The sequence below is a fragment of the Lissotriton vulgaris genome, chromosome 4_1 (genome assembly GCF_964263255.1).
Source record: "Lissotriton vulgaris chromosome 4_1, aLisVul1.2, whole genome shotgun sequence".
NCBI classification, from domain to species: Eukaryota; Metazoa; Chordata; class Amphibia; order Caudata; family Salamandridae; genus Lissotriton; species Lissotriton vulgaris.
The window spans coordinates 340,729,187-340,755,620 of NC_141691.1; the positions used below are offsets into that span (position 1 = coordinate 340,729,187).

The 26,434-nt window shown below is 42.1% G+C and overlaps 1 protein-coding gene across 5 annotated transcripts in view; it reads right to left on the bottom strand.

The window, feature by feature from the left end:
* The window catches only part of DOCK11 (dedicator of cytokinesis 11), a 1,133,414-nt gene that overhangs the window by 817,480 nt on the left and 289,500 nt on the right, over nt 1-26,434 (bottom strand). For all 5 annotated transcript variants that reach the window (XM_086918718.1, XM_086918717.1, XM_086918722.1 and 2 more), the window contains 4 exons: nt 18,170-18,304; nt 13,554-13,731; nt 11,097-11,176; nt 5,910-5,993 (listed from right to left, as the gene is read on the bottom strand). In XM_086918718.1, coding sequence (XP_086774844.1) covers nt 5,910-5,993; nt 11,097-11,176; nt 13,554-13,731; nt 18,170-18,304 — 477 coding nt within the window. The remainder of the gene's footprint in view (nt 1-5,909; nt 5,994-11,096; nt 11,177-13,553; nt 13,732-18,169; nt 18,305-26,434) is intronic.

Consider the following 26,434-nt stretch of genomic DNA (forward strand, 5'->3'; position numbering starts at 1 on the left):
TTCTTAGTCAGAAGTCGTACAGCTCTCAGCTCTGGGGTGTACCATCAGCTTGTGTAGCACCTGACTGATGAGTGTATAGAATGTTTAGATATAGAGACAATAGGTTTCACCAGATAGAGGCTACTTTGTAGCTGAGGTTTTAGAGCATCTTAGAGACATCGCTCTTGAGGGGGGGGGAGTTGTCAAGAAATATCAGGCCATTCAAAATATCTGCCAGAGCTGATGGAGTATATAGCCTGCGCCACATTTTGTGTCTCGTTATGAACTCATATTTTGGATTTACAAGTGTGGTTAGCCCTTAAACTCAGCTTTAAGATGGAAATCAAAGAATGTTCTTACCAAGATATAGGTACTGTTGTGACACTGGAGTTGTAGGTTATTGGCCCAAACAGTAAATTAAGTGTCTGGCAAGCTTTATGGGTGGTGCTGACAACCAATGTAAATCGATAAACCGGGCCTAATCCACCGTTGGAATCCAGCCCACTCTCCATCGAGGTCTGCCTTAACCTTTAAAAATTCATAACTCTGTTTCTACTGATTGGAAACTTTACAAATTGCCTCTAAGTTAAGCCTGACTGCTTTTCTGTCAAGGTTCCAGAAAGTTAAGCACATGTTAATTTTGTGACTTTTTGTTGTTCACCCTGACAAGGATTGTGGTTGTAGCCTTAGTGGGGTTTTCACCTCCTTAAACCAGTAACCCAATTTCCTAATATCAGGCCATTCATAATATCTGCCAGAGCTGATGGATTGTGTAGCCTGTGCCACATTTTGTGTCTCGTTATGAACCCATGTTTTGGATTTACAAGTGTGGTTAGCCCTTAAACCCAGCTTTAAGATGGAAATCAATGAATGGTCTTACCAAGCAATAGGTAAAAAAAACCTTTTCAGCAGACACAGCCAGTACAGTTAAGAGCAGTGGGGTGGGGCAGGGGAGTCGACATATGACGGGATAGGGAAAATAAAATAAATGAATAAAACCATATACCTTGTGCTGGCCGCATCGCCGAATCGGCAATGCGGCGAGCACAAGGTAAGTGGTTTTATTTATTTATTTATTTTCCTTATCCCATCTTATGTTGACCCGCCCCACCGCTCTTACCTTTACCGGCTGCACCTGCTCTTCACTGCACTTTTTGACCAGTTGAATACTCAGAAGTACTGCTCTGCTGCCAGCAGTACTGCCCTGCTTCTGGAAGGATTGTCTTGCTGATTCAAGGACTGCCTTGCTGCTTGAAGGAGAGCTAGGCCCTTTCCTTGAACTCAGGACTAACAGATGTGACTCCAAGAGCTTGTTGGCTGTCCTCCTGTGTGAGCTACAGGGACATAACAAGCTCCTGAGGCCTTGAACCCTGCTGTTGGCCTTTGCTGGAGTGAGTCCACACCCCCCAAGTGGTGCCCCCCCCCCCCGGATCCTGAACCCCTGGTAATGGTGTTGGTGCCGCTTCTCCAAAAACTAGGACTTAGAAATAAAAACATCCTGGAGAACGAACAGTAGACTGGGGCGTACCTGTTATCGGATGCGCTAAAGGTGCATCCCCGGTCGACCTGATTTTGCAGTATCGTCTGCTATGTTCTTCTCTGTAACAGCACATCCTGTTCAGCTGGACCTCTCCGGGACAGAATCCGGCCTTGTGGAGCACATTTGGGCTATAGCCTGCAACCTCGTCTAGCGGCTCCCCAACAATGACGCCTCCTCCTCGGACATCGCCTGCTGGCATACACTGCTGAACTCTACCTTCTCAGGAACTTTTCTTCAGAAATTTTTCTAAATTCTAAGGTAAATCGATAAACCAGGCCTAATCCACCATTGGAATCTGGCCCACGCTCCATCGAGATCTGCCTTTACCTTTGACTGAACATTGCCCAACCCTGCAGATGGCGTTTTGAACATTTTAGGCACTAGATTTCACTAAAAACTTTAAAAATACATAACTTTGTTTCTACTGATTGGATACTTTACAAATTGCCTCTAAGTTAAGCCTGACTGCTTTTCTGTCAAGGGTCCAGAAAGTTAAGGACAGGTTAATTCTGTGACTTTTTGTTGTTTACCCTGACAAGTATTGTGGTTGTTGCTTAAGTGGGGTTTTCACCTCCTTCAACCAGTAACCCAAGTTCTTAATATCAGGCCATTCATAATATCTGCCAGAGCTGATGGAGTATGTAGCCTGTGCCACATTTTGTGTAACCTTATGAACCCATGTTTTGGATTAACAAGTGTGGTTAGCCCTTAAACCCGGCTTTAAGATGGAAATCAAAGAATGGTCTTACCAAGCAATAGTTACTGTTGGAACACTGGAGATGTAGGTTATTGGCCCAAAAAGTAAAATAAGTGTGTGGCATGCTATATAGGTGGCGCTGACAACCCACTGAGTGGAATTAAAGCAGCCAAGATCACCCAAAAGACAGGAGTAGTTACTATCAGCCTAGTTAGCTACATGAAAATTAAACCTAGCTAGGATAATAACATTGTAAGCAAGCATGGTAACTTCACTGGTTAGGTTGAGAAAATTCTTGAACCATTTGATAATGAAGTCAGGGGAGTGTTAGGCTAGGATAACAGTCTGAATTAGTTATAAGAAGACTGGGCTACAAACAGGTATTATTTAACCAGAACGTCAACACATAGTTATATGTCACACATTCATGAGATGCAGGAGATTAGAAAGTGATTGCTACTCCAATTCAAAAGGTTTATGGCATAGCTCTAGAACTAGAAAAACTCTTTAAGCCTCCTATTGCAAGTTGAGAAGAACGTAAAAGCTATTTTAGAATTACTGGTGGTCTGGTGTCATCAATCCAGCTATCTCACATGGCACTGTTGTCTTTCAAGCTCTTTTCAGGGGTAGGTTCACCACCTCCAACTGAAAATGGACCTATGTTTAGTACCTTAGTTAGAAAGGATTCAAGATAATTGTGCCTACAGAATATGTGTACCTGACCTAGTGATGCAATCTAATGCAAGCAAATAAGGATGTGAAGCATGATAATTGAGAGAAGGAGTGTTGTTTAAATGATTTAGGGCCTGTTTTGGTCTTTTGGCGAATGGTGCTTCATCCTTCATCACTTTTGAATCCCTAGTATATAGTACTACATGTACACAGGGCCTGCAAATTAAATGTTACTAGTGGGCCGTAGAACTCATGACACCCACTAAAGTATCAGTTTAAAGCATGTGTCACATCCGCCATTGCAGTCTGGAATTTAGCTTTAAACTGCCTTTTCAACTTTCCACAATAAACCTCTCTTGCCAGATTTTACCCTTCCTTTTTAATTCATGTAAGTCATCTAAGGTAGGCCAGAAAGGCTCATCGGACAGGGCGCATTTTAATTAAAAAGTTGGATATGTGGAATTAAGTTTTACAAGTCCTGGTAGTGAAAAAACCCTAATTTAGTTTTTCACTACTGTAAGGCCTACCTCTCCAATAAACTAACACTGGGTTACTTTATTACATTTAATAAGTACTAACTTTGGATTGAGAGCAGGTAGAGATGTGCTGTTTGGTCGCAAATGAAATGTAAATTAAACGTCTCTTTAATGATAATGTTGGATTTTAAGTTTAAGTCACATTTATTAAAATGGCAAACTTTAAAGTTGATGTTTTATTGTCCTAACCGATTATGCCTTCTGCCAGTGTCCTTGGTCACATAACTGTGAATAGCTCTGCTGTTGGGCTTTCTTCCATCAGAACACCTCTTTAGCAGACACGGCCAGTACAGTTAAGAGCAGTGGGGCGAGGCAAGGGCAGGGGAGTCGACATATGACGGGATAGAGAAAATAAAATAAATAAAACCACTTACCTTGTGCTGGCCGCATCGCCGAGTTGGCGATGCGGCAAGCGCAAGGTTGGTGGTTTAAAAAATATCCCGTCCTTATCCCGTCTTATGTCGACCCGCCTCAGACCTCTTACCTTCACCAACTGCACCTGCTCTTCAGTGCACTTGTTGACCTGTTGAATACTCAGAAGGACTGCTCTGCTGCCAGAAGTACTGCCCTGCTTCTGGAAGGATTGTCTTGCTGCTTGAAGGACTGCCTTGCTGTTTGAAGGAGAGCTAGGCCATTTCCTTGAACTCAGGACTAACAGACGTGACTCCAAGAGCTTGCTGACTGTTCTCCTGTGTGAGCTACAGAGACATAAGCTACTGAGACCTTGATCCCTGCTGTTGGCCTTTCCTGGAATGAGTCCACACACCCCAAGTGGTGCCCTCCCAGACCTTGAACCCCTGGTAATGGTGCCACTTCTCCAAAAACTAGGACTTTGAAACAAACAAACTTCCTGGAGAACCGACAGTAGACCGGGTCCTATCTGTCATCCGATGCACTAAAGGCACATCGCAGGTCGACCTGATTTTGCAGTATCTTCGGCTATGTTCTTCTCTGCAACTGCAAATCCTGTTCAGCTGGACCTCTCCTTCAGAAATTCTTCTAAATTCTAAGGTAAATCTATAAACCGGGCCTAATCCACCTTTTGAATCTGACCCACGCTCCATCAAGTATTCCTTAACCTTTGACCGAACATTGCGTAACCCAGCAGATGGCGGTTTGAATGTTTTAGGCACTAGATTTCACTAAAAACGTTACAAATTCATAACTCTGTTTCTACTGATTGTATACTTTACACATTGCCTCTAAGTTAAGCCTGACTGCTTTTCTGTCAAGGTTCCAGAAAGTTAAGCACATGTTAATTTTGTGACTTTTTGTTGTTCACCCTGACAAGGATTGTGGTTGTTGCCTCAGTGGGGTTTTCACCTCCTTCAACCAGTAACCCAATGTCTTATTCACAGAAATCTGTGGCCATTACAGATTTTCAGTACTAATTGAAAAATTCCATGGAAGTCAGAAATTTTCTTTAAAAGTAGGAGTAACAATATTGGTGCAAATTTGCAACTTTTGCAGCATCTGTGTGAATAAAATTAGAATCAAGAATCGTGGGGTTCTGTAAAAATTCACACTTTACATTCTTCCAATATGCTGAAATTTTACTTGGAAGAAAATCTGTTGATAGGGTGTGTGGTTGTTCAGATATTTTCATCAAGCTGAGGATCAGTCATTTACTCATACACAGGACAGGAGTAAATCTGTCTTCAGTGTGAAAAGGGGACCAGCACCTGCAAAATTGGTGGAGGTGCAGGGACAGATGTTTAATTGTAGTCAAAAACAGCTTCCAAATGGAAATATTGAAACTAAGATGTTGAACAGTGAAATGCACCAATGCATTGTCTTTAGGAATGTTGAAATATAAACCTGCTACAGATGCGGATGTGTAAATATTTATACATGTGAGTATTTGTTGAACTATGATATGGTTGAAGCTTTCCAGAGCAACACTGAATACACTTTGTGAATACATAGAAAGTGAGACATTTGCTCCTCACGCAGGTGTAAACCGAATGAGCACATTTCTGACCTCGCTAGCACTCCATTTGTGAATAGAGCTCATCATGACAGAGCCTCTCATAGACCATCCACCAGATGCTACATATTTCACAGTCTGATGTGTCCATTTGAATGCAGGTTCTAGGATGTGCCAATATTAGGCGACAGCCTGCTGTAACCTAACCTCTTAAGCGCTGCTGGCGGCCAACGGTCGTCACGAGCGCTACCTCCCCAGTGCTGCGCACGACCATTGGACGTCCATTCAGCACTAGTTCCAATGGACAGCGCAGCATTGGGGAGGGATATTTGCGAAGCAGCTAAGGTGCTAGACTGGGGTTCTCACACTGGTCTTAAACACAGCAAAGATTGTTCAATGAGGATGCAGGTGGTGGCAAAATGTAACTTGGCTTAGGGTGGCAATAATACTCCATGTTCATGTACACATTGGTTGTGCCTATTTGTGTCAGAGTACAAATTACAATATACAAATTCACTACTAGCAATAACAATTGTACAGTACTAAAGTAAAGCTTACCTGGACATCCGAATCAAAAGAAAATAGTTTCTGTCTGCCTTCGCTTCTGCATAATTTGTTCATCTGTTCAGTTTCTCTCCCATACTGGAAAAGAAATTTAGAATTATGGTTCTAGGCAGCACAGCTCCATCTGAGAAATGAGCGATGCATTTGATTTAGATAATATAACATGCATCGTGCCCCAGGTAGCATTCTTTGAACTTGTCCCTGTAATGTATATTTAGAACCTTTCTCTATTATATATTTTGGCATTAAAAGAAAACCTAATTGTAACAGAACAATTGCGACCCAGCATTATTGACTCTGTAAGCCACCAGATGCACTTCAAGGCACTCCACACCATCCACACTGCATACTATCATTAAGAGCCCTAATACTTAACGCACATTTCCTCGGCTATAATTCATTGAAGATTCATGGACATGATGCTAAAAAACAATTGCTAGTGATCCCTTTTGAATATTTAACATATACATTTTCCTCGATATAATCCATAGAGAATTTGTGGATATGATGCCCAAAAAATTGATTGTGATGCCTTGTATACATAAAGAAGTAGTTAAAAGGAGATGGTGGGGTAACAATGATTCTTGCCTTATGTAAGCAAGAAGGTCTTTCTTCATCAGTAGCCACTGACACCACATCACAAATGTACAAATAAATATAATACGCTTTACAAATTTCACAGATAAAGAAGACTGAATGAGGCGTTAACCCAGATGTCTTGTAGAAGGTCCAGGATGGCAGGTGTTTTAAAATTGTGTTTAATTTTATTCCTTTTAGCAAAATGTGAGGTATATTTCAACTTACCTACTTCAGCTTTGTTTTCAATATAGATATGTCTAACTTTTTTCAAGCAGAGCTGTGTATGTATTTGCATTGTGTGCACAGGAGAAATTAAATGCTTCTTGATATCACAACAATATAGATATTTTGATTACAGTGATGTGTTGGAACTTCACGTGAATACTTTGACCTGGCCAGTAGTTTTTAAATGCACATAAAAATAACTGAAACAAACATGATTATGCAGTGATTGTAAGGCAGACAAAAAAGCATGGAGTCAAAGGGTCTTACATATTGAAAGTTAAAGTAGTATTCTGCATTATGAAAGTGTTTGTTCTTCTCACCTTTGGGCAAGGAACGTCAGTATTAGTTGTTAATACTTATATGCCTAGGGTCTGACTTTACGTCATCCAGCATACACAAGTAAGATTGATGTAAGCTTTATATAGCATGGCAGTCTCTCAGCTTACCCAGATCTTAATGCTGCTCAAGGTTTTCCAAGAAAAGCTATCACTCTGGCTTCACATATCCGATCTTTCATATTACACCCATATAAAATGCTGAGTTCACAGAACTCTCTATCACATGGGGTATAAAGAATATACAGGCCTAGGCTTTAGAAAGTGGACTTAGCCAACATTGCTCTGTTAAACTAACTCAAGTTTCAAACTGCAAAAACACAGAGACACACACACACCCCTGTTCAGGCATCAAACAACCCTATCCTACAGCCTACAGAGATCTTACAGGATAAGGTATGCTTATCGGAAACTATTTATTAGGTTACATCCAGCAGGATAATGCTTCAGACAGCAGAGTCGCTCATATCATACTTATCGCAGAAACTCAAGCAGCAATCATTTACAGAGCCCTTATAGGCGTAGGACAGAGAGCTGTAACAAGGTTTACAAGAGTAGATATAGCTCCATAAGTCAGTTAGTAGAGAACTCATGTATTTTACTCAGATCTCTTAGGCTTTGAACAGCACACCTATCTCTCACTATATAGAGATCTAGCAGGCTAATCACAAATGCACAAGAAAAATCCATAAGGCTATACAGGTCGCACAGGTGCAGATATAATTGGCAAATCATTCCTTAGATCACACAGATGTTACATGTGCAAGCCTATAAAAGCAAAGTTAGGATACACAGTCCTTACAAGCTCAGGCTCCTCCTGACAGCAAAGCTCCACATAATCTTCAGGCTACGCAGCGATTACAGGCTCGCACATCTCACAGAAAAGGTACTCCTAATCTGATTTTCCTACAAGATTACCCCAGATTTTTCTTCTTTTTCTGGACCCTATTTTTGTTGACTCTACGACTCTGTGCACTTTGCCTCTGCAAAACAGTAGAAAAATGCCTTAATTTCTCCTCTAAAGATGAGCTGTACATTGAAACTCTGATTTTGGCCTACCTCACTTCACTGTAAGTCCAATGTAATGGTGCCTTGATGCACCTACAGCATAAACACATACATATAACATGTGGGCAGAAGAGTGCATTTACACCACATACATATATGACAAAAATCTATGTCTGCTAGAAGCACCACTGTGCTCTGACTGGTCTGCAGTTTAAAAGTACTGAAGTGATACTTGGTAGGGAACAAATCATTTTCTATGTTGGAAATGCCCATTTTCATATATCCATAAATTAACCTTAAAAGGGTACTAATATATAAAAATAGAGCACACTACATATTGGGGTTAGTGTGCCTTCACAGTGAAATAGAACCCAAAAGCTATTTCACTTTGTGGGCCTGTCTTGACCTTTCCGTAACATGCTTATGTGGAATTAAAATCTTTAGTTTCCACCTCCACTTAGAAAATGGCTAGAAAAATGCTTCAAAGATATTCCCTGTTTAGTTGTTAAATGTGACTTAGTGGTAAAATCAGATTATTGATGACCTATGGAGAAAAGTAGATTTGTATAAAATTTACTTTAGGCTGCCTGAGCTAGAACTGATTAAAAACCAGTTCTGCCAATCATAACACCTCCAGACATGGAATACACATCCTTGGTTGGGGGACTTAATGACACTGGCTCAGAGGAAAATGTCTTGCCTCGGCCCAGGAAAGGACAACGGGTTTTAACTGGTGACAACTTGTTTGCAGAAGAAAGGGTAGCTTTATTCAACTGCTTTTGAATTGGGGATGCCAGGGAGGGCTTCTTGTATTCATCCAGAGGATTCTCAGAGACATTTAAGCTCAAGCCACAATAGGAGGGAAAACCTGTTTTGACCCTGTCAGGTAGGGGAGTGGCCAAGAGGCTGAAGACAGGCCTGACTTGTGACGGCTGTGATAGAGAGCATCCTATCACCCGATCCGCAGAGAACTTCAAGATGGTGTCCAGTGGTCCACTCCAACCAGAAGAGTTGAGCGGTCTAGTCTACGGCGCAAAGGAGGAGCAGGTGTCCGGACAGAAGCTAAAAGAGAGCCGTTGGCTCAGCTGTGGGCCGCTTGATTGGAGATCCGGAGGAGGCGAGGCTGCGACGGACGGCTACAGGAGAGAAGGCGAAGCTACGCAGGACAGAGCATTAGACGACGGAACACGAAGAACAGAAAAGGAGAGTCCAGAGGCTGGAGACACGGAGAAGGCAAAGCGGAGCGGCGGAGCTGACCTACCGGAGGTTTCCCCAACACACACCGCGCTCGTATCCGGCTGTCCCTCCAAACAACAGGACACCGCGATACCCATTGCAACGGTTACTGGGGACCGTAGCCCCAGGCAAGTAACGTGGGGAGAACGGTGGAGGAGGAGGGTGGAGGGCACAGGACTGTTGGGCTTGTGGCATAAGTAAGGTGTTGCACGCTGCATGCAAAACGCGCTTTCTTTTCCCTTCCCCATTCCTCACTACCAGACCCTTCCTCCTAAAAATAAAGATATCACGAGTCTCGGTGATCCCAAGTTCCTGGTGACGGGTGCACGCATAGAGCTTTAAGAATATATACAGTTTGTGACGGTAGTGTTCCTCTGTTTGCCTTTTGGGAGACGTCGGTACGAGTGTTCTACGAGGAAGAGTGACCAAAGAGAGAGAGAGAGAGACCGAAGACTGCTATTCCGAAACTCCAAAGACCGCGCCCTGCATCCTTAGTTATCTTTTGCCAAGTATTTTGAAACTGTTTAACAAATTGACGCGTGAATAAGGCGCTTATTGTGCTACTGTCAATGACTGTTTTGATACTTGCGATACAGTTACTTAAGGAGAAAGTGTGAAACGCTTACAACTACCATCTTGAAATGAGTGTTCACGGATAATTTCACATTAAGGCAAAGCAGAAGTGCTTCAAAAGGAGGTGGAGGGACTGCGGTAAAATTGTTAGAACTGAGTGGTAGAAATCCTCCAATCACTGGCTAGTGGACAAGATAAATCTGACACCACTACAACCACCACCTCAAAACATTCTTGGATCTGTGTAGACCTTGTCTGGGGCATTTCTTACAATAAGGAGGTTTACGTTTTTGAATGACCTTAAAAGTCTCTTGTATTAAAGCTTGTTAAATGAGACTGCCAATGACAGACTTTAAATGTCACTCAGAATCCGCTGTGCGAGTTTCTCCAGTCCAGATTTACTTAGAGAGGGGCATGTGTTGTCCGTAGCAAAGGGAATGTGGCCCAAGACACCATGCTACAATCTAATGGTCATACACGGATCCAGAAAGGTTAGAATATAATACATATCTTGGGAATCAGGTGACCAAGAGCAATGACATATTTGTTATTTTTCACTAGAAGCCGTTAAAGAACAGCACTTAAAAAACAGACATAGTGGTAATTTGAAATGCTTTGACACTCAGAGACTGATTTACAAAGGTAAATGTACACTTTTTTGTAAGATTGCAATTGTTTGCTATTCACAATGGTATTTTACTAGTAGTATCTTTATATCCGCACACAAAAAAAGGACAGTTCCTCTAGAGGTACATACACAACAGCACTTTAGGAGGAACCCTAAAACCCCCCACTAAGTCAGATGTAGACTTAAACAGCACCTACCCTTGTGGGGCCTTCAGGGTCCCCAAAAAGAATGGGAACTTTTTGTACAGAAATACATAGCAGCTTTTCAGACACCAGCTTTTTGTTTACATGCTGTGCTCTCTTCAGTGCTGTTTTTTTAACAATTAGGCAAACACCCTCGTCCTGCGCTGAGCACGCCCAGGCTAGGTGTGTATGAATGCAAATGGAAAGCCACACACCCATTTCTAATGCAGGGGATTGAAGTAAAAAAATCTAGGACCACTAATCGAAACAGGGATTTAGGGATTTACTGAGATGCTAAACTTCCGAGGTATGTCACAGTCACTGGCACAGAGTTCTTTTTCTTTATCAAAAGGCAGTGCTTCTTGGGTTGTCCCCAAAATTGTGCATTTGAATAGATTGTTCGAGGGCACAATACCTTTACAAGCTCAGGGTGCATGCTTCTTTCCAGACTTTCCATGATGCTTTCTGATTTTCCTTGGCTGCTTGTTTCATCATCTGCAGAATCATGGAAAGCAGATGTTACAAACTACTAGCCAAACTACGGTTGAGTTCAATTAATTTTTTAGGGTATTTGCTGTTAGAAGCAAATGAGTTGTGTGTGTTGTAGGTGGTGGGAGCTTTTATTTCAGCAAGAAAGCAAGTGCATATATGAAATAAGACATTAGTGTTTGAGAAGCTACACAGTGTTATAATAAAAAACCATGACATCAAACATATATACACTATAAAAACCATAACCCCAATTTTGTTCATTTATTTAAAAAAAGCAAATTAACTTTAGTAATCTTATGGAAATTGCTGTTAACTATAAAGTATGTAAGGTAACAGATGATTCAGTAGTGCTATTGACATGATAAAAAGTAAACGGGAGGAATGAGTAGTGAAACCCACTGTGGGACAGGAGAAGATCAACAAAGGAGGGAAAAATGTGGAGAGGGTGATAGCTTCAGGGCCAGACTGTAAACCAAAACCAGCCCTTGAAATTTTTTTTAAACCAGCCCCACACTTCACAAAACGATGACCATAATGGGCTCACAGGGGGTTATTTTTGTAGTACGAAGTTATTCCTTGTATTGCCGTTTGCATAAATGTACAACAAATGAACATGAAAGGGTGATCAGTCACTGGCTTTAGCTATAAACCGGCAATTACAATGCCACCATGTCAGTAAAGTACATACAGTAACAGACTACAGGAGGTAGGCCATAAACCCTAAAGAGACCAGGGCAATACTCTGTAACAAACAATAATGTCTCAAGGGTATCGTTTTAAAGGACAATTACACATATACGTGTAATGACACAGTTAATTATACAGGATTGAATCCATGGGGGAAAGAAACCAGGGAAACATTTCATGTAAATGTAGAATATATTTCATGTAGTAAACATGTCAGTCTTTCAGGAATAACTCAGAAGTGGCAGGCAGTCTGCCGTCATGCAGTCTGCCGGCCGCTTGTAATTTATTCCTGAAAGACTGACAGACTCATAGGCTGATCGCTGTCATTCGTCCGAATATTCACACTGCAATTGAACTAATGTAACCTGGTTCTGATAATGGCCTAAGACTTTTGCAGGCCGAAACGCTGTCGGTTCCCACAGTGGAACTCTTGTCGCCTCTACCGACCGACACCCTACACATTTAAAAATTGATTTCTCTTGTCATTTATTGTCACGGTATCCTAAATATGTAAATCGTGGTTTTATCTCACTTGCTGGTGTGCCCATCACTCTCACTGTTGATACCACCTCATGTGTCACTTGTGCCGTCACTACACTTCACGAGTACTTGTGCACAGTATTTTTTGGGTTTCATGCCATTGAATGTAACGCAGTGCTACTGACCCATGTGCTTGAACATATGAAGTTAATATGTCCAACATGTTTATACTACATGAAATATATTCTAAATGTACATGAAATGTTTCCTTGGTTTCTTTTCCCCATGGATTCAATCCTGTATAATTAACGGTGTCATTACACGTATATGTATAATTGTCCTCAGTAAAGTACACACCGATTCTCAATTACACTCTGCATGCCATGTTGTTCATGAAGCCTAACACATGATTAATCAAGCACATAACAAAAAGCAATGTAAGCACAAACTTGACAGGGTCACTACCCACACATTGCCATGTCTTTGATGGACAACCCATTCAAGCAATGGCAAACCACGAAAATGTACTAAAGCAATGTTTAAACTAGGCTGACTAGACTCCACTCTCTGTACTAAGTTTTATATTTACTTTTTAAAAATATTGGTAACATGAGGTATCCGTTAAACTAAGCTCTTCTTGGCAAAACCTAAAATTGGTGGATTCACCATTCCTCTCAAACTATATAGTTTTAGTTCTCATAAGTTTGTTTTCTATGCTCGGTGTTTGAATTTAGAGTAAGTGAGACCGATCACTTTCAGACTAAAAGCAGATATATCTAAGGGTGGCAACAGGCTTAAAGAGTACCCTTCTGATAGTGCCTAAAAACTACAAACCCCTCCCCCCCCCCACCCCCCCCCAAAAAAAACTGCCGTTTTCCAGTATACAGAGAGCACTCCAACACGCCCATTGTTATGTTGCCCTGAAAATGACAGCATCATTTCTAACCACAGGCACAAATTAACGAATGTGTTCATAGTCAAGATGGCAGAAAGCAACTTGTTGACAAAGACACAAGTTTCAAATCACCGAGTTGGCTAACAATTGCATGCTTATTTAAGGGTGAATTCTGTGTTTTTTTCCAGCTGCACACATTTGTCATTAGGACAGCTTGCTCATTTTAATCGGATATTTTGAACACACGACAGACCATGTGTTTTTTTGAAGCGCAGTACATGCAGTGCGTGTATTAATATTTCACTCTGGAGGGTTAACCTTGAGCCGCCTCCACTGTGTCCTTCTTCTCTTGCATCAGGCTGTCGGTATTGATCTGTATGATCTTTCTCAGCGTGGCCAGCCACTCCTCCATTTCCGCTTCGGTCTCGGCTGCCAGATAATGACTGTACTTCTCTAGCATCTTGAGCTCGAATCCATTGCGCCGCATCTTGGGACACTGCGTGGAGACAGAGAGAGGGCTCTTTGGTGCACACAGTTCACTCGAGCTATTCAGTATTATAAATGATCGCTTACCAGAAGAGCAGTAATTCCAAACAACAAAGCTTATTTTATAACTTACTCTTCAGCCATCATAAGTACAGTGAGTGCAGACTAAAGAACGTACTAATTGACTGGTTATCAAAATGTCAGTTAATATAATTCACAAAGGGGATATTGAATGAGATTATAAATGTAAAAGAGGAGTAAAGACACAGAAATTTCGGTACAAACAGGTATCAGTCAGTACTCCGTACTGTATCACAATTGATTACATTGGTAAATTGCATGCGAGTAGTTCATATTTCGCTTAATTCTAAAGGGATAACAAGAAGATCGCACACTATTTTGCTCTGTATACATTTTTTACGCTGTGCATCGGATCCTGGAGCCCAATTCGCGCACAAAGTTGAATTTAGAGCATGGCATTCTGGGGGAGTGTCCAGCTGAAATTCAAGATGGCTGTGTTTCTTGAGAGATCACGAAGAGTGCAAAGCTCATCCTTCCACAGCAGTATAATTGTGGGGCCGCTGTGTGAACTGGTAGGGGCTGAAATTGGGTCCCCTTTGCAGCAGACCAACGTTTCGGGCCTCCTTGTTTTCGCTACCTTTGCCCAATACATCTCAAGCATTAAGAAAGCAAGATCAATGGTTGAACTAACATATGGCCACTCTCATGGCGCCTGTCAAGGCAAGTCAAGTTAGTAATGACTATGCAGTGAAGCTTAAGCAGTTAAGCAGAGCATCAGAACTTCAGATGGATCGTCACAGAGCCTTTGAGGATATGTCACGACCGTGCCATATATCACCACTAACTTTAGATACAGGAGCTGGGACATGGCTGTCACCAAGGAAGTGGCCATTTAGAAAGGAGTGAACACCCAAAAAGTTGGCACTTTATAGTTATTAACAAAATTCACCATCTTTTTCACACCAATTTTTGCATTTCTATATTTCATTCTAAAAAAAGGCTGCTGGAATTAACACTATTTTGCAGGAAGTACACAGAAGCACCCTTATAGCCTGTGGGATAATGATTTCTCATAATAAAACTGTGGGACCTAGCCCTTTTTGAGGGTTATCCCCTAACTTTTTGCCTTTTGCCTCATTTTTCTGACCCTGTTTTTGTTGGCCTTAGGATTCTGGCACTTTACCACTACTAATCAGAACTAAAGTGCATATGCTCTCTGTGTAAATTGTAAGCATGATATCCATGATTGTCATATTTGATTTACAAGTAAGTCCCTAGTAAATGGCACTGCAACCACAGCACCGAGGCAGCACTCATCGCCGCCACAAACGACATCAGGCACCAACTAGACAACGGCTAAACATCAGCCCTCATCCTCCTGGACCTGTCAGCCGCCTTCGACACGGTTTGCCATCGCACTCTAAAGACACGCCTCTTAGAAGCCGTAATCCAAGAGAAGGCCCTTGACTGGATCCCGTCCTTCCTCTCCGGCAGAACCCAGAGCGTCCGCCTCCCGCCCTTCCGATCCGAGGCCACCAACATCATTTGCGGCGTCCCCCAGGGCTCATCCCTCAGCCCGACGCTGTTCAACGTCTACATGGCCCCCCTCGCACACGTGCCCCGCCAGCACGACCTCAACATCATCTCCTACGCTGACGACACCCAGCTCATCCTCTCCCTCACGCAGGCCCCGCACACCGCCAAAACCAACTTCCACGAGGGAATGAAGGTCGTCGCCGACTGGGAGAGGAACAGCCGTCTGAAGCTGAACTCGGACAAGACGGAGTTACTCATCCTCGGACCCACCCCTTCAGCCTGGGACGACTTCTGGTGGCCGACCACACTGGGAACAGGACCAACACCCACCGACCATGCACGCAACCTGGGATTCACCCTCGACTCCTCCCTCTCCATGTCTAAACAGGTCGGCGCCATCTCCTCCTCCTGCTACAACACCCTCCGCATGCTCCGCAGGATCTACAAGTGGATCCAGACAGAAACAAGAACAACGGTGACACAGGCCCTTGTCAGCAGCAGACTGGACTACGGCAACGCACTCTACGCAAGAATCCCAGCCAAACACCTACGACGACTACAAAGCATCCAAAATGGCTCCGCCCGACTGATCTTCAACGTCCCCCGCCACAGCCACATCACCTCCCACCTGAGAGACCTACACTGGTTCCCCATCGACAAGAGGATCATCTTCAAGCTCCTCACCCAGGCACACAAAGCACTCCACAACGCTGGACCAGCCTACCTTAACAGCAGACTCAGCTTCTACACCCCCACCCGCCAGCTCCGCTCCGCCAGCCTCGCCCTCGCCACTGTCCCCCGCATCCACGAACAACCTCCGGAGGCAGATCCTTCTCCTAACTCGCCGCCAAGACCTGGAACACCCTCCCTACCCATCTACGGAAGACCCAGGACCTGCTCGCCTTCAGAAGACTCCTAAAGACCTGGCTCTTCGAGCAGTAGCAGCACAGTGCCTTGAGACCCTCACGGGTAAGTAGCGCGCTTTACAAGTTCTTTGATTGATTTATTGATTAACTGTGTGTGCCATGGGCTGGTAAATCAAATGCTACTATTGGGCCTGCAGCACTGATTGTGCCACCCACATGAGTAGCCCTGCAAACATGTCTCAGGCCTGCCACAGCAGTGTCTGTGTATGCAGTTCTAAACTGTCATGTCGAATCGGCAAGTGCAACCAATTGCTGTGCCCAAACCTTCACTTTTATTACATGTAAAGCACCCCAAAGGTAGGCCTAACATACTCTCTTGGGCAGGGCACAGTGTATGTGAAAGGTAGGGCATGTAGCAATATGTTTTACATGCCCTGATAGTGAAATAGTGCCAATTTCGTTTTTCACTATTGTAAGGACTAGCTCTCCCATAGGCTAGCATTAGAGCAGCCTTGTAACCTTTTACAATGGTAACTTTCAATTGGGAACAGCTATAGATTTGAAGTTTGGGCTCCAGGAACTCAGGATTTAAAAATACATCCTGTAGTGAAGATTTTTTTTTAATTGTGTGTTTGAAAATGGCACTTTAAGAAAGTGGGCATTTTCTTGCTTTATCATTCTGTGCCTCTGCCTGCCTATGAAATCAATGTCCGGTTCTGACTGACAGGGGTTGTTTTGTGCATTCACTCTAAACAGTAACATAGAGGGAGCTGAGGTGTGCCCCGCACATCAGGGATTCACCTGACTACTACTAGAGCCACAACCTCATGGGGGATTGTGTTGTTGCATCTGAATGTTGCATTTGTTTGCATCTGTAATGTTAGACATAAATTACTACTTTTTGTTATAAAAGCTAGTATTTGGCTGGACATTGATTTATTGTTTGCACTGTTTGCAATTTGAGTTATGAGTCATGTTTACTGACCTGTATCTACACCTCTACTGAGTGAGCCTTGACTGCTCAACCAGAGCTACCAGTGAGAATCAAGTGCAGAAGGGGCACTTGTCCCAGTTGAGTGAGATCCATAGTAGGTTGGGCCCCAGGTCATCAGGAGTAAAAGACCTCAACCACCACAGTTGGGCCCAGCAGCCCCTGCGTGCCCTGTGGCCCTCTGAAAGGGATTCTGACACTAGTCTTAGCAAGGAACGTGCTTGAGCTACTTCTGAGCACACTAATCCCAGAGTGCACATTGCATAATACATTTATTTGTTTGCATGTGTTAATGTGAAGTGAGTGCCAGGATAATAACTTCATCCTTGCAATGTTTCAGAATTGCAAGCTAACACATGGCTTTGGTGCAAATTAGGTCAGAGTAACAGTAACGATTTTGATCTAAGGTTATGGAAACAAAAGCAATGTAATTATTTATTTTGCCTTACACTAGTTTTGTGCATCATATGAAATACTAAATTATTTCTCATACCAAAAGTTAATTATGTGTCTTTACACTGATTTGTTTTTTCCTATTCCATGCACTTGGAGATGTGAATTATGCTTGTTTTAGTCAGTATGTAGGTTTTGCATACATATTTCAAAATCATGTATGGTCTAGAACAAACAATCCTGCCACTTGCCAGTGTCTTGTGTACATTGTCCATGTTAGCAATATATCTATGTTACATAGAATTGAAACTAACTGGCATAATACCAATTAGTGCAAACTTAATCCAGGCCATGAATTACAAAACGGGTTACATTTCCATACATGTAAATGGGAGTTTGTGCAGGGATTAGAATTTCAAATTGTTTAATTATTATCACACCACCAGTGTTTTTCCTGACAATTTTTGCCACGTAAAAAAGAGGAAACAGAAGTACAGATTCCAAATAACATGCCTTATTTCCAAGTGAAAAACTCGTGACATAGGTGTTTACCATATCTGGTAAAAACCTTGGATCAGGCTTTTGGTATTTTCTGAGTGCAGCAAATACATCACCTTTTTCAACCTACTTGCCAACCATACCTGGATTACATCAATGCAGGAATCCAAGAATATACAGCCTTTGGATTCCTTTGAATTCTTCTCATCCTTGTAGGAGTTGAGAATGTAAGACCCATCTGGGAGTTGTGTGAGGTAAAAGTATCTTCTCCTGAAGACCTGTAAAAATGAAGGCAAAATATTCAGATGCTGCTGCATGTACATTTGTACGAATTTTCTATAAACAGAAAGCAACTGTAATATCAGCATAATGATAACATATAGATATAAGAACCAATGGAATTCCTTACTTCCATAAGAAAAAGACTAATATTTAACAGACCTTTAGAATTAATTCCCAAGAAAAATAATCACAAGTATTATTGGTAACATCTGTTAATATATATGAATGCTACTCAGTCTTCTAAAATGACTACGTAAAAAGTCATGGGTTTAATATTGGTTCATAACGATTCAAATGATTTCTGTTCATTTGATACATAACGGTGAGAGTCCCTAAAATTTGAAATGCATTTGAAATTCAAATGCTGACAAACATATTAGTGTTTTAAAGGTATGCCCTCAATAAAGTTTTGCATTGACCCATGGATGTAATCCCATGAGTCACAACCAGTCTTTCTTTCAATTTTGCACTATTCCAAGAGGTTTGAAAAGGCATGCCCTTTTGATTAAGTCATATACTTGACATTGGCTGTGCTATTGAAGAGACATAAACATACTTTATGGAAACAGAGCAACTCTAATGTAGTAAAAGTGAAATATCTGGAATTGGGTTTTTCTAGGAAAATAAGAGAACCCCCTTTGAAAAATTTACTTTGCATTTTCATGTTGGGCTGCAGTACACAACCAGCTGCATTTTAAACCTATGCCGATATTTGTAGCTTTTTATCACTGTAAAGAAGATGGGACTAAAATTGTTGCATCCGAACAAAATAAGATAAAAAGCTTCAAATGCATATGTTATTTTTTTCTAGGAGAGAAACAATTCTAGTCTTATTTTTAAGATTTATAAGGAGATTTTAACCTGTCAAAAACATTTTAAGGTTTACGTTTGTGAAGTGCGAAAAAGGTGCAACTAAATACATTTCTTGAAGGATTTTCCTGCAATGAAAACATTCTCTATAAAGGTAATTGAAAGACAGTTTACATTTTGTGATTTAATGAATTATGATATCTTAAATTTCACCCACTTAACCTTTGGAATGTAAGCTGTGTACGTCTGAAGTTGCCACACTGGTTGATCTTAGTATACTGTATTTTTATGATATCATCATTTTACAGGTAATGGCCTTCCTCCATTAAAAAGACTTTGATCCTGGCCATGATCAAAAGTCGCTATATTCATCACTGACTCTGCTCTAATCTGCAGGTCATGAGTTTGAATCCGAGCATGTATGACACACCTTTCCAAGGACAATAGATCGGGCAATAGTAATAGCTGTTAGAAAACACCACTAAGTAATGAGGACAATGTCACAGGAAGCACTCAATAAAAACAAGTTAATATTATCATTACATTCTGGTGATCTCTATTCGGAAAATTGGCCTAAAACTATTATATAATATCAAATTTAAGCTTGAATCCTTCAATGGTCCCCCTCGAGGGCAGTTTCAATATGGAGTACCAGTGGACATCTACAAGGACCTGAAGATACCAATAATTGAAATTAAGAAATTAAAATGTCATCTCAAGCTAGTTCTAGTACACTTGTATCAGCTCAAAGCAAAGAGAAGAAATAGATGTACTCTGGTGCTGTGTCAGGATCACCTTATACGCAGTAAAGGTTTGAAAGGACTTTAAAATGCATGAACTTTACTTTGTGACAAGAAACTGTCTCTGCAACCTAGCGGTAGTATACTGGAGTCAAGTCAAGTTCAAGAGTCTTCATTTCGATAAACATATCATAAAAGACTATACATTAAAAAACTATGGTTATTAAAAAGGTCATATACAATACATCAGTACTGGAGTCTAACAAACTCAATTGTAGAAAAGATGATCAGTTTGTATCACAATCAAGAAATTTAGGAGCGTGTCCAGATAAAGCACCGGAGAACTTGACAAGAGGTACATTCTCAAACTCTATCCAGGGGATGGTCTAGAGTGACATGCTGCATTGGATTCCATTAAGGGGACATTCTGTACTGAGGGGAGACTCAGAAGACAATCCTAAATGTAGATGACTTAGCAAGTGGCCCTCTAGCAGATGGACTGCCAGGTCAACCCTAACCGTTGACACAGCCAGCTAAAGACTGCTGATAAACATTCAGCAGCTCCTCACCTCTAAATTCAGCGGAGTAACCACAGGTTTGGCTGCTCAGATGAACTTCTAATGTATAGCAATTCACTCACTCTGCCAAACTCTAACTGACCCACTATGTCATATTTTTGGGGGGTTTAAACTCTAGTCATAATATTTTTTTCTGTCGATATGCATGTAGCTTCTCCTCCTTTTCCCATTTAAATTCCCTTCTGCTTCTATAATAGCCTGTTACTAACAAACACTATATGGCCAGCAGAACAACAGGAGGGCAGAGGGGGATCTGATTAAATATTATGAGGAAGACCAAGTCTCGAGGTAATGAAAAGTGCTGGTCTGTAATGGCAACATTACCATCCGTCAGCAAGCACAACCACACCTCTGCAGACATTAAAGTATATGTGGGTACGTTTTAATGAGTCCCAGGGCAGAGAGGGATAACTTGACTCAGACTGTGTCAATCAAGCCCTTTACCATTGGTGTTGTGGGGCTTAATCTTACTATTGAGCCCAAACGCTGAGCACCAAGTACGTCCTTTTAGCACACGACCCTCAGGGTAGTGAACTAAAGCAGCGCAAGGATTACTCGGATAGGTAGTGTGGGGTTAGAGATTCGAGACTAAATAAATCAGTCAATACAAGTCTATAACTTGATATCAAGTCAATACTTACTAATGGAAATGAGAAAGCACTCCAATCAAAACACATATAACATGAAAACACACATATGACTAAAGATAGTACCAAACGTATACTGGGGGAAACTGGTTACATAGAGTGATTACTGGGAAACACCTAAGCAATTCCCCTTAGACAAACTCTTCAGTAGCTTGTTCAACAGTTCATAATCAGTCTTTAGACCTCCCATGCACTTTGTAACCCCCACTCCGGAGTTCTCTGTGGTTTGTACAGCTCTGCATTGTCGTGGTAGTTTGTTGGAGGTCCAAGCAGCATCTGTGTTCTTGGGCAGAGCAGAGCAGGTGAGAAGGCTACTGTGGATTTGTGGTGCTCGCGGCTCATGCGTTCTTGCATCGTTAGCTCCTCCTCATGCCCAAACATTAAACCCACTACCCAAACAATCGGGGTGCCCAAACCGAGTTGCATTTGCGAGAACTTAGTTCTGGATGCAAGCCTCTCTTCAACATGGTTCTTTGCTAGCGTGCTTAGTTTTTCTTTAGAGGATATCACAAACTGTGCTTTGGTCTCTTGGCTATTCATGGCTTCTTGCACTATTTGTTGCAAAAGAAATTCCACTGGGCATGAGTGACTCAGTACTCTCTGTCCACAGGGTACACAATTGTGTTCCCTCGATGGGTTCACTTTGAGATAATTGGACCTCATTCTTGCAGAGCAGTGTAGGTCCTTCCGTTGTGCTGCAGTGCAGGTCTTTGGCTCATCCTGCCTCGGCTCCTTTACAGCCCTTGTCTTTTTCAGCTGCATCTTTCTTGTGGAAGGGCACCTCCAATACCACTTCTAAGTAGTTGGCAGCCAGTTGGCAGTAAACACATCAAACATGGAGCATAAAGAGCTTCTCAGTCACCACTGCTGTGGAGATTCTGGGTACCTGGTAGAGAAATCATGGCACACTGGCTGAAATGTTCTGCCTCGTCTTTATACTAAATTGGCAGACGGTAGTTGTGTATTCCAACATTCAGCTCTGAGACAGATTGTGGGCAGTTCTACACTTTTTGCATAGTCCACTCAGCACTCAGATAAGGTCTTCCTTATAGGAGTTAAAAGAAGGGTGGGGTGTGGCTGAGAGACTCCGCCAGAGAGACCCAAAACAAGGGTACAAAAAATGTGGAGGCTGTCCCACTTAACTACTTGTAAACATGTAGGGATTGCCCCTCCAGTGAACAATGAACCATTAAAGGGCATTGGAAACACGCTAAGCTTCAAAGGAGCCCTCCGTCTCCTCTCCTCCACACTAAAAAGTCTGACCCACTACATCCTACCTCCATCTTAGGTACTACTTGAATGTAGCAAATACAAAATGAATTCCAATGTCTCTGGCTAAGGCCACATATATCACATACACTCCTTACCTGCATCCTCTTTATACCCAGTAAGGTATAGACATATAATATATATGTCCCACATGGATGAGGGAAGGACTCGGGTGCAGGGAATTCATAGAGATCAGTGGACGATTCTCCCTGGCATGAGCAGGCCAGCCTTGCTACTGTAAATGGTACTGGTGCCACCACTGCAGTCCATTGCAGCCCGACCAGCTAACAGCATATAGGCTCAGTATGCAGGTTGCACATAGCGCACCTCCCCAGACACAAAGCCCATCTCTGCGTCACAATCCTTGATGAACTACCTAAAGCACATACAAATGGCCATTATGCGTGCATTATTAGCACTCTAGTAACTTTGCCAACCTTTCTTTCGCCCGGCTAACAGATTTTAAAGACCGGAAAGACGCGATCGCAACACCCTGCAGCTCAAGGAAAGGGTGTCTATCGAAAAACTGCTCTTAAATAACTGGCTTAGGTCAGGGGCGTAGCTATCAATGGTGCAGCAGGCGCAGTGGCACCGGGACGAAGGCGGTTATGTGCTCTCTGCAAAGGACACCCATTTACCCTGCTTACAGGAGCGCCCATGGCCCCCCTGCCTGCCATATCTTACTGCTTCTGTACTCGCAGTGCAAGTGCATTTAATGTAGATATTCATTGGCCGGTACAAAAGCTGTGTTTGCAGGCTGCTCCGGCAGCAGTTGCAGTAGAAAAGCCCATGCCCCTGTATGCACATTTGCTGATTTCGCAGCCGTGTATTGATTTTCTTTAGAGTGCTCCAGTTCCTAAATTAGCCGCTGTGCATGACTGACAGTGCATTAGTCGAGCAGGCCCATGTGCATTAAATGGACAAGCGAAGCTAATGACTGTCCTTCAGATTCAGCGCAGGGCAGGCTAATGATGCGCTGCTGCTGATGAACTCAGCAGCCATGCCAACATGTCTCTGTATCAGATTCTAAACAGCATATTAATGGCAACCCCTTCTGGTACTGCCAGCAGTAGGCTGCACCGGCTGTACAAACGTGAGCACAAGCACATCAAAGCAAACTGTACCACATACCCGTGCTGCCTGCGAGACCTTTCACTACAAAGCTATTAGACCGACTGGGGAAGTGCAGCTGCCAGTAAGGCATTAGGCTGCCTCTCAAATACAAACGCTTCATGACCACAAGGTGATAGCTGCAGCCCAGCAGACCCTCCTTCATCCGGCCTGAAGTGCAACCTGAAGGAGCACAATTCATCCCAACAGAAGCCTTTCTGAGGGCTGCATGCCTTTTCTTAACCTGTAGGAATTATAAAAAAAAGAAGGAAACAAGCTTATTAAACCAAGAATGGGAAGGGCTTTATTTGGGGTGGGTACTACCATCGCTCAGACCCCACACTAACTAAAAGCTGACTTTGAAACCTTATGTTCAGTTTCTTTACTCTGCAGGCAAAAACACTAATCGATTTCTCGACAACGGCTGTAAAAATCCTCAACTAATAGGACTGTCATGGAGTCGTGTTTACATTTCACGTTTTCTGTAACCTTGCTTTCCTTAAGAGTATTTCTTTTCTTCCAGGTTTTTGTTTTTTTGAAGTTCTTTCCAAGCAACATATGACTTGAAGTGGATACTGCGTTACCTCCATGTGCCCGGGTGAGTTCAGCTTTAGCTACTGCTAGAGGGAAATTAGAAGCTTTCCAAACTGAATGCCACCGAGCCAGGATGGGCTTATTGGTTCCACTAACTTTTCATGAAGTTTGACTGATGAAAAGTAATTTTTCTTTTAAATCTGGTAGGGTTATACAAGCTGTATCAAAGGATAAAAGCTTTGAAACACTTAATCAGTTAAGAACATGGTGGAATGTGCTTCTTGTAGGCCAAATGCATTCATTAACTGGGATCGCAAATCGTTCACTAGCATACTATGTTTCAGGATAGTGTTGCTTTTAACTTATCTGACTGGATAATTGATAAACAATTAATTTGTTTATTTGCTAAATATACAGTGTTACAACTTGCTGGACAAAAGCTTTAAAGTTGTTAAACAAATTGCCTAAATATTGCAAGGCTTTCAAGAGAAAAACATCTTTTTTGGCAATATCCAAAAAACACAAGAACAATTAAACAGTAAAAATATTCATAAGAATATACAGTGACTAATGTAGACCTATGTTTTCCCTGTAGTTTATGAAACAGGATTATCAAGGTGCTAAGACACTGTGTGCAGAGTGCTTGCCAGAAACTGCAAGCATTCAGAATATGGTGCACTCCTTGCACAGTCAGGTAGCATTGCTGGACAAGTTGCTCAGTTTATGCTAAGGTGGCCATGATACCTAGACCTGATTGGCCTTTCTGCACTTGCTGTCACCTGAAGGGGTGGTCTACAAGCCACTCTCATTGGTAGAGAGAATGGCGGCAATAGGACTGCGGAGCCAAGTGCTGTGTAAGGTATGTCTAACCCGAGCTGCTTCTTGATGTGGCAAAACGACAACATGAAAATCAGGAAAGAGGTGCGAAAAAATCCTTATAAATGCCCTTTTCAGGATGGTGGTATGGCCAAAAAATAAAATCAGCCCAACGCCCGGGACATATTGTTTGGGGTCAAGTGCAACAAGTTTTCATGTGTATTTTGTCCTTAGGACAAGTAGGCCCAACCCCCTGCAGTACTAACCCTTTGGCTGCCAATTTGTACGACCACATTATGGATCAGGCAAGGACGCTGTCTGCAGCTAAGGTAATATTTTTGCCCATATGTTAATGCTGTTCAAATTTATATTTATGGTTCATTAATTGAAAGCCTTCATTATTAGGGTGAGCGCTTTAAGTAAATGTTGTAAACTTCGACTGCACTACTGACAGTGGTTCCAGTATAAAAATGTGTACACAGGTTTTCACAGTTTAGCAATATGAGGCTATGTAGCATGCTCCCTGAATGCTCTCTGATTTGATGCAAATATATTCAGAAACTTGAAAGCAAGATTGATGATTCTTTGCTTTCAAAATAAAATGTTCATAAAAAAATGAAAGAAAAAAAAACATTTTGCTAAACTACTGTAAAATTTCAGGTACCATTTATTTGCAGCATCATTTAGTAACGTGTTGATGCACGCTGGTATTTCCCAAAATATTCATAATGGAAAATCAGTATAACCAGTTTCAATGAGATTATCGGAAACACAAATAAACAAGCATTGGCAAAGCCAGTAGGTCTGAAATTGGTGGTCAGCTTTTTAGTTTTGTCAATGTGTGACTTGTTTTGGCATGGTTTTTGTAAAACCTTATTAGTGTGGGAGCTGCTGGGCCTCACGATTATCATAAACATTGGCAAAAGCAAAAGTTATTTTTTAGTCTCAAAAAAGCACACATTGCCACAGTAGTTACTGACACTTAACAAAACTACTTTGTATGCCAATATACTCCTTGTGAAAGAACAGAATGTGGTCACTCACAGTGAAGCCATCCAATACAGAGAGAGAGACAGAATTTAATAAACACAAAAGATCAGGGTCAATGCCAGACAAAATTAGGGGCCCAATTATTAAAGAAAGTCTCAAACGTGCACCCATGGTATATTTCATTGCATTAAGTGCAGCTATACGGCTTTTGTGAATTCCCAAGAACTTACAGAAGTAGGACAAGAACAGTACCTCTAGAAAATATGTGTGAGCTGCATTTTACCATGAGCAAATGTGCAGGTGTAGATTTGCACATGCGAAAATCTGAGCATTAGCATATTCACTTTCCCTCCAACCACTTTTCTCCCAACTCTGGGAGAAGGTTTACGTTTTCCATTGAGATGGCAAAAGATTATACAAGTGTTGTTGAGAACCCTTAAAACATGCAAGTTAGTAGGTTTGCACAAGGTGTGCACAGACTCAAAAGGGCATTCTAACCCTAGAACTATTGATTACCACTACCTTCATCCCCAGTATGTAGATTTGCAGAAACATGGCAACATAAGGGGATTGCGAGTATTCAAACACTACTATGGTATGAGCCCTGGCATAATCAGAGAGGCTATATCAGA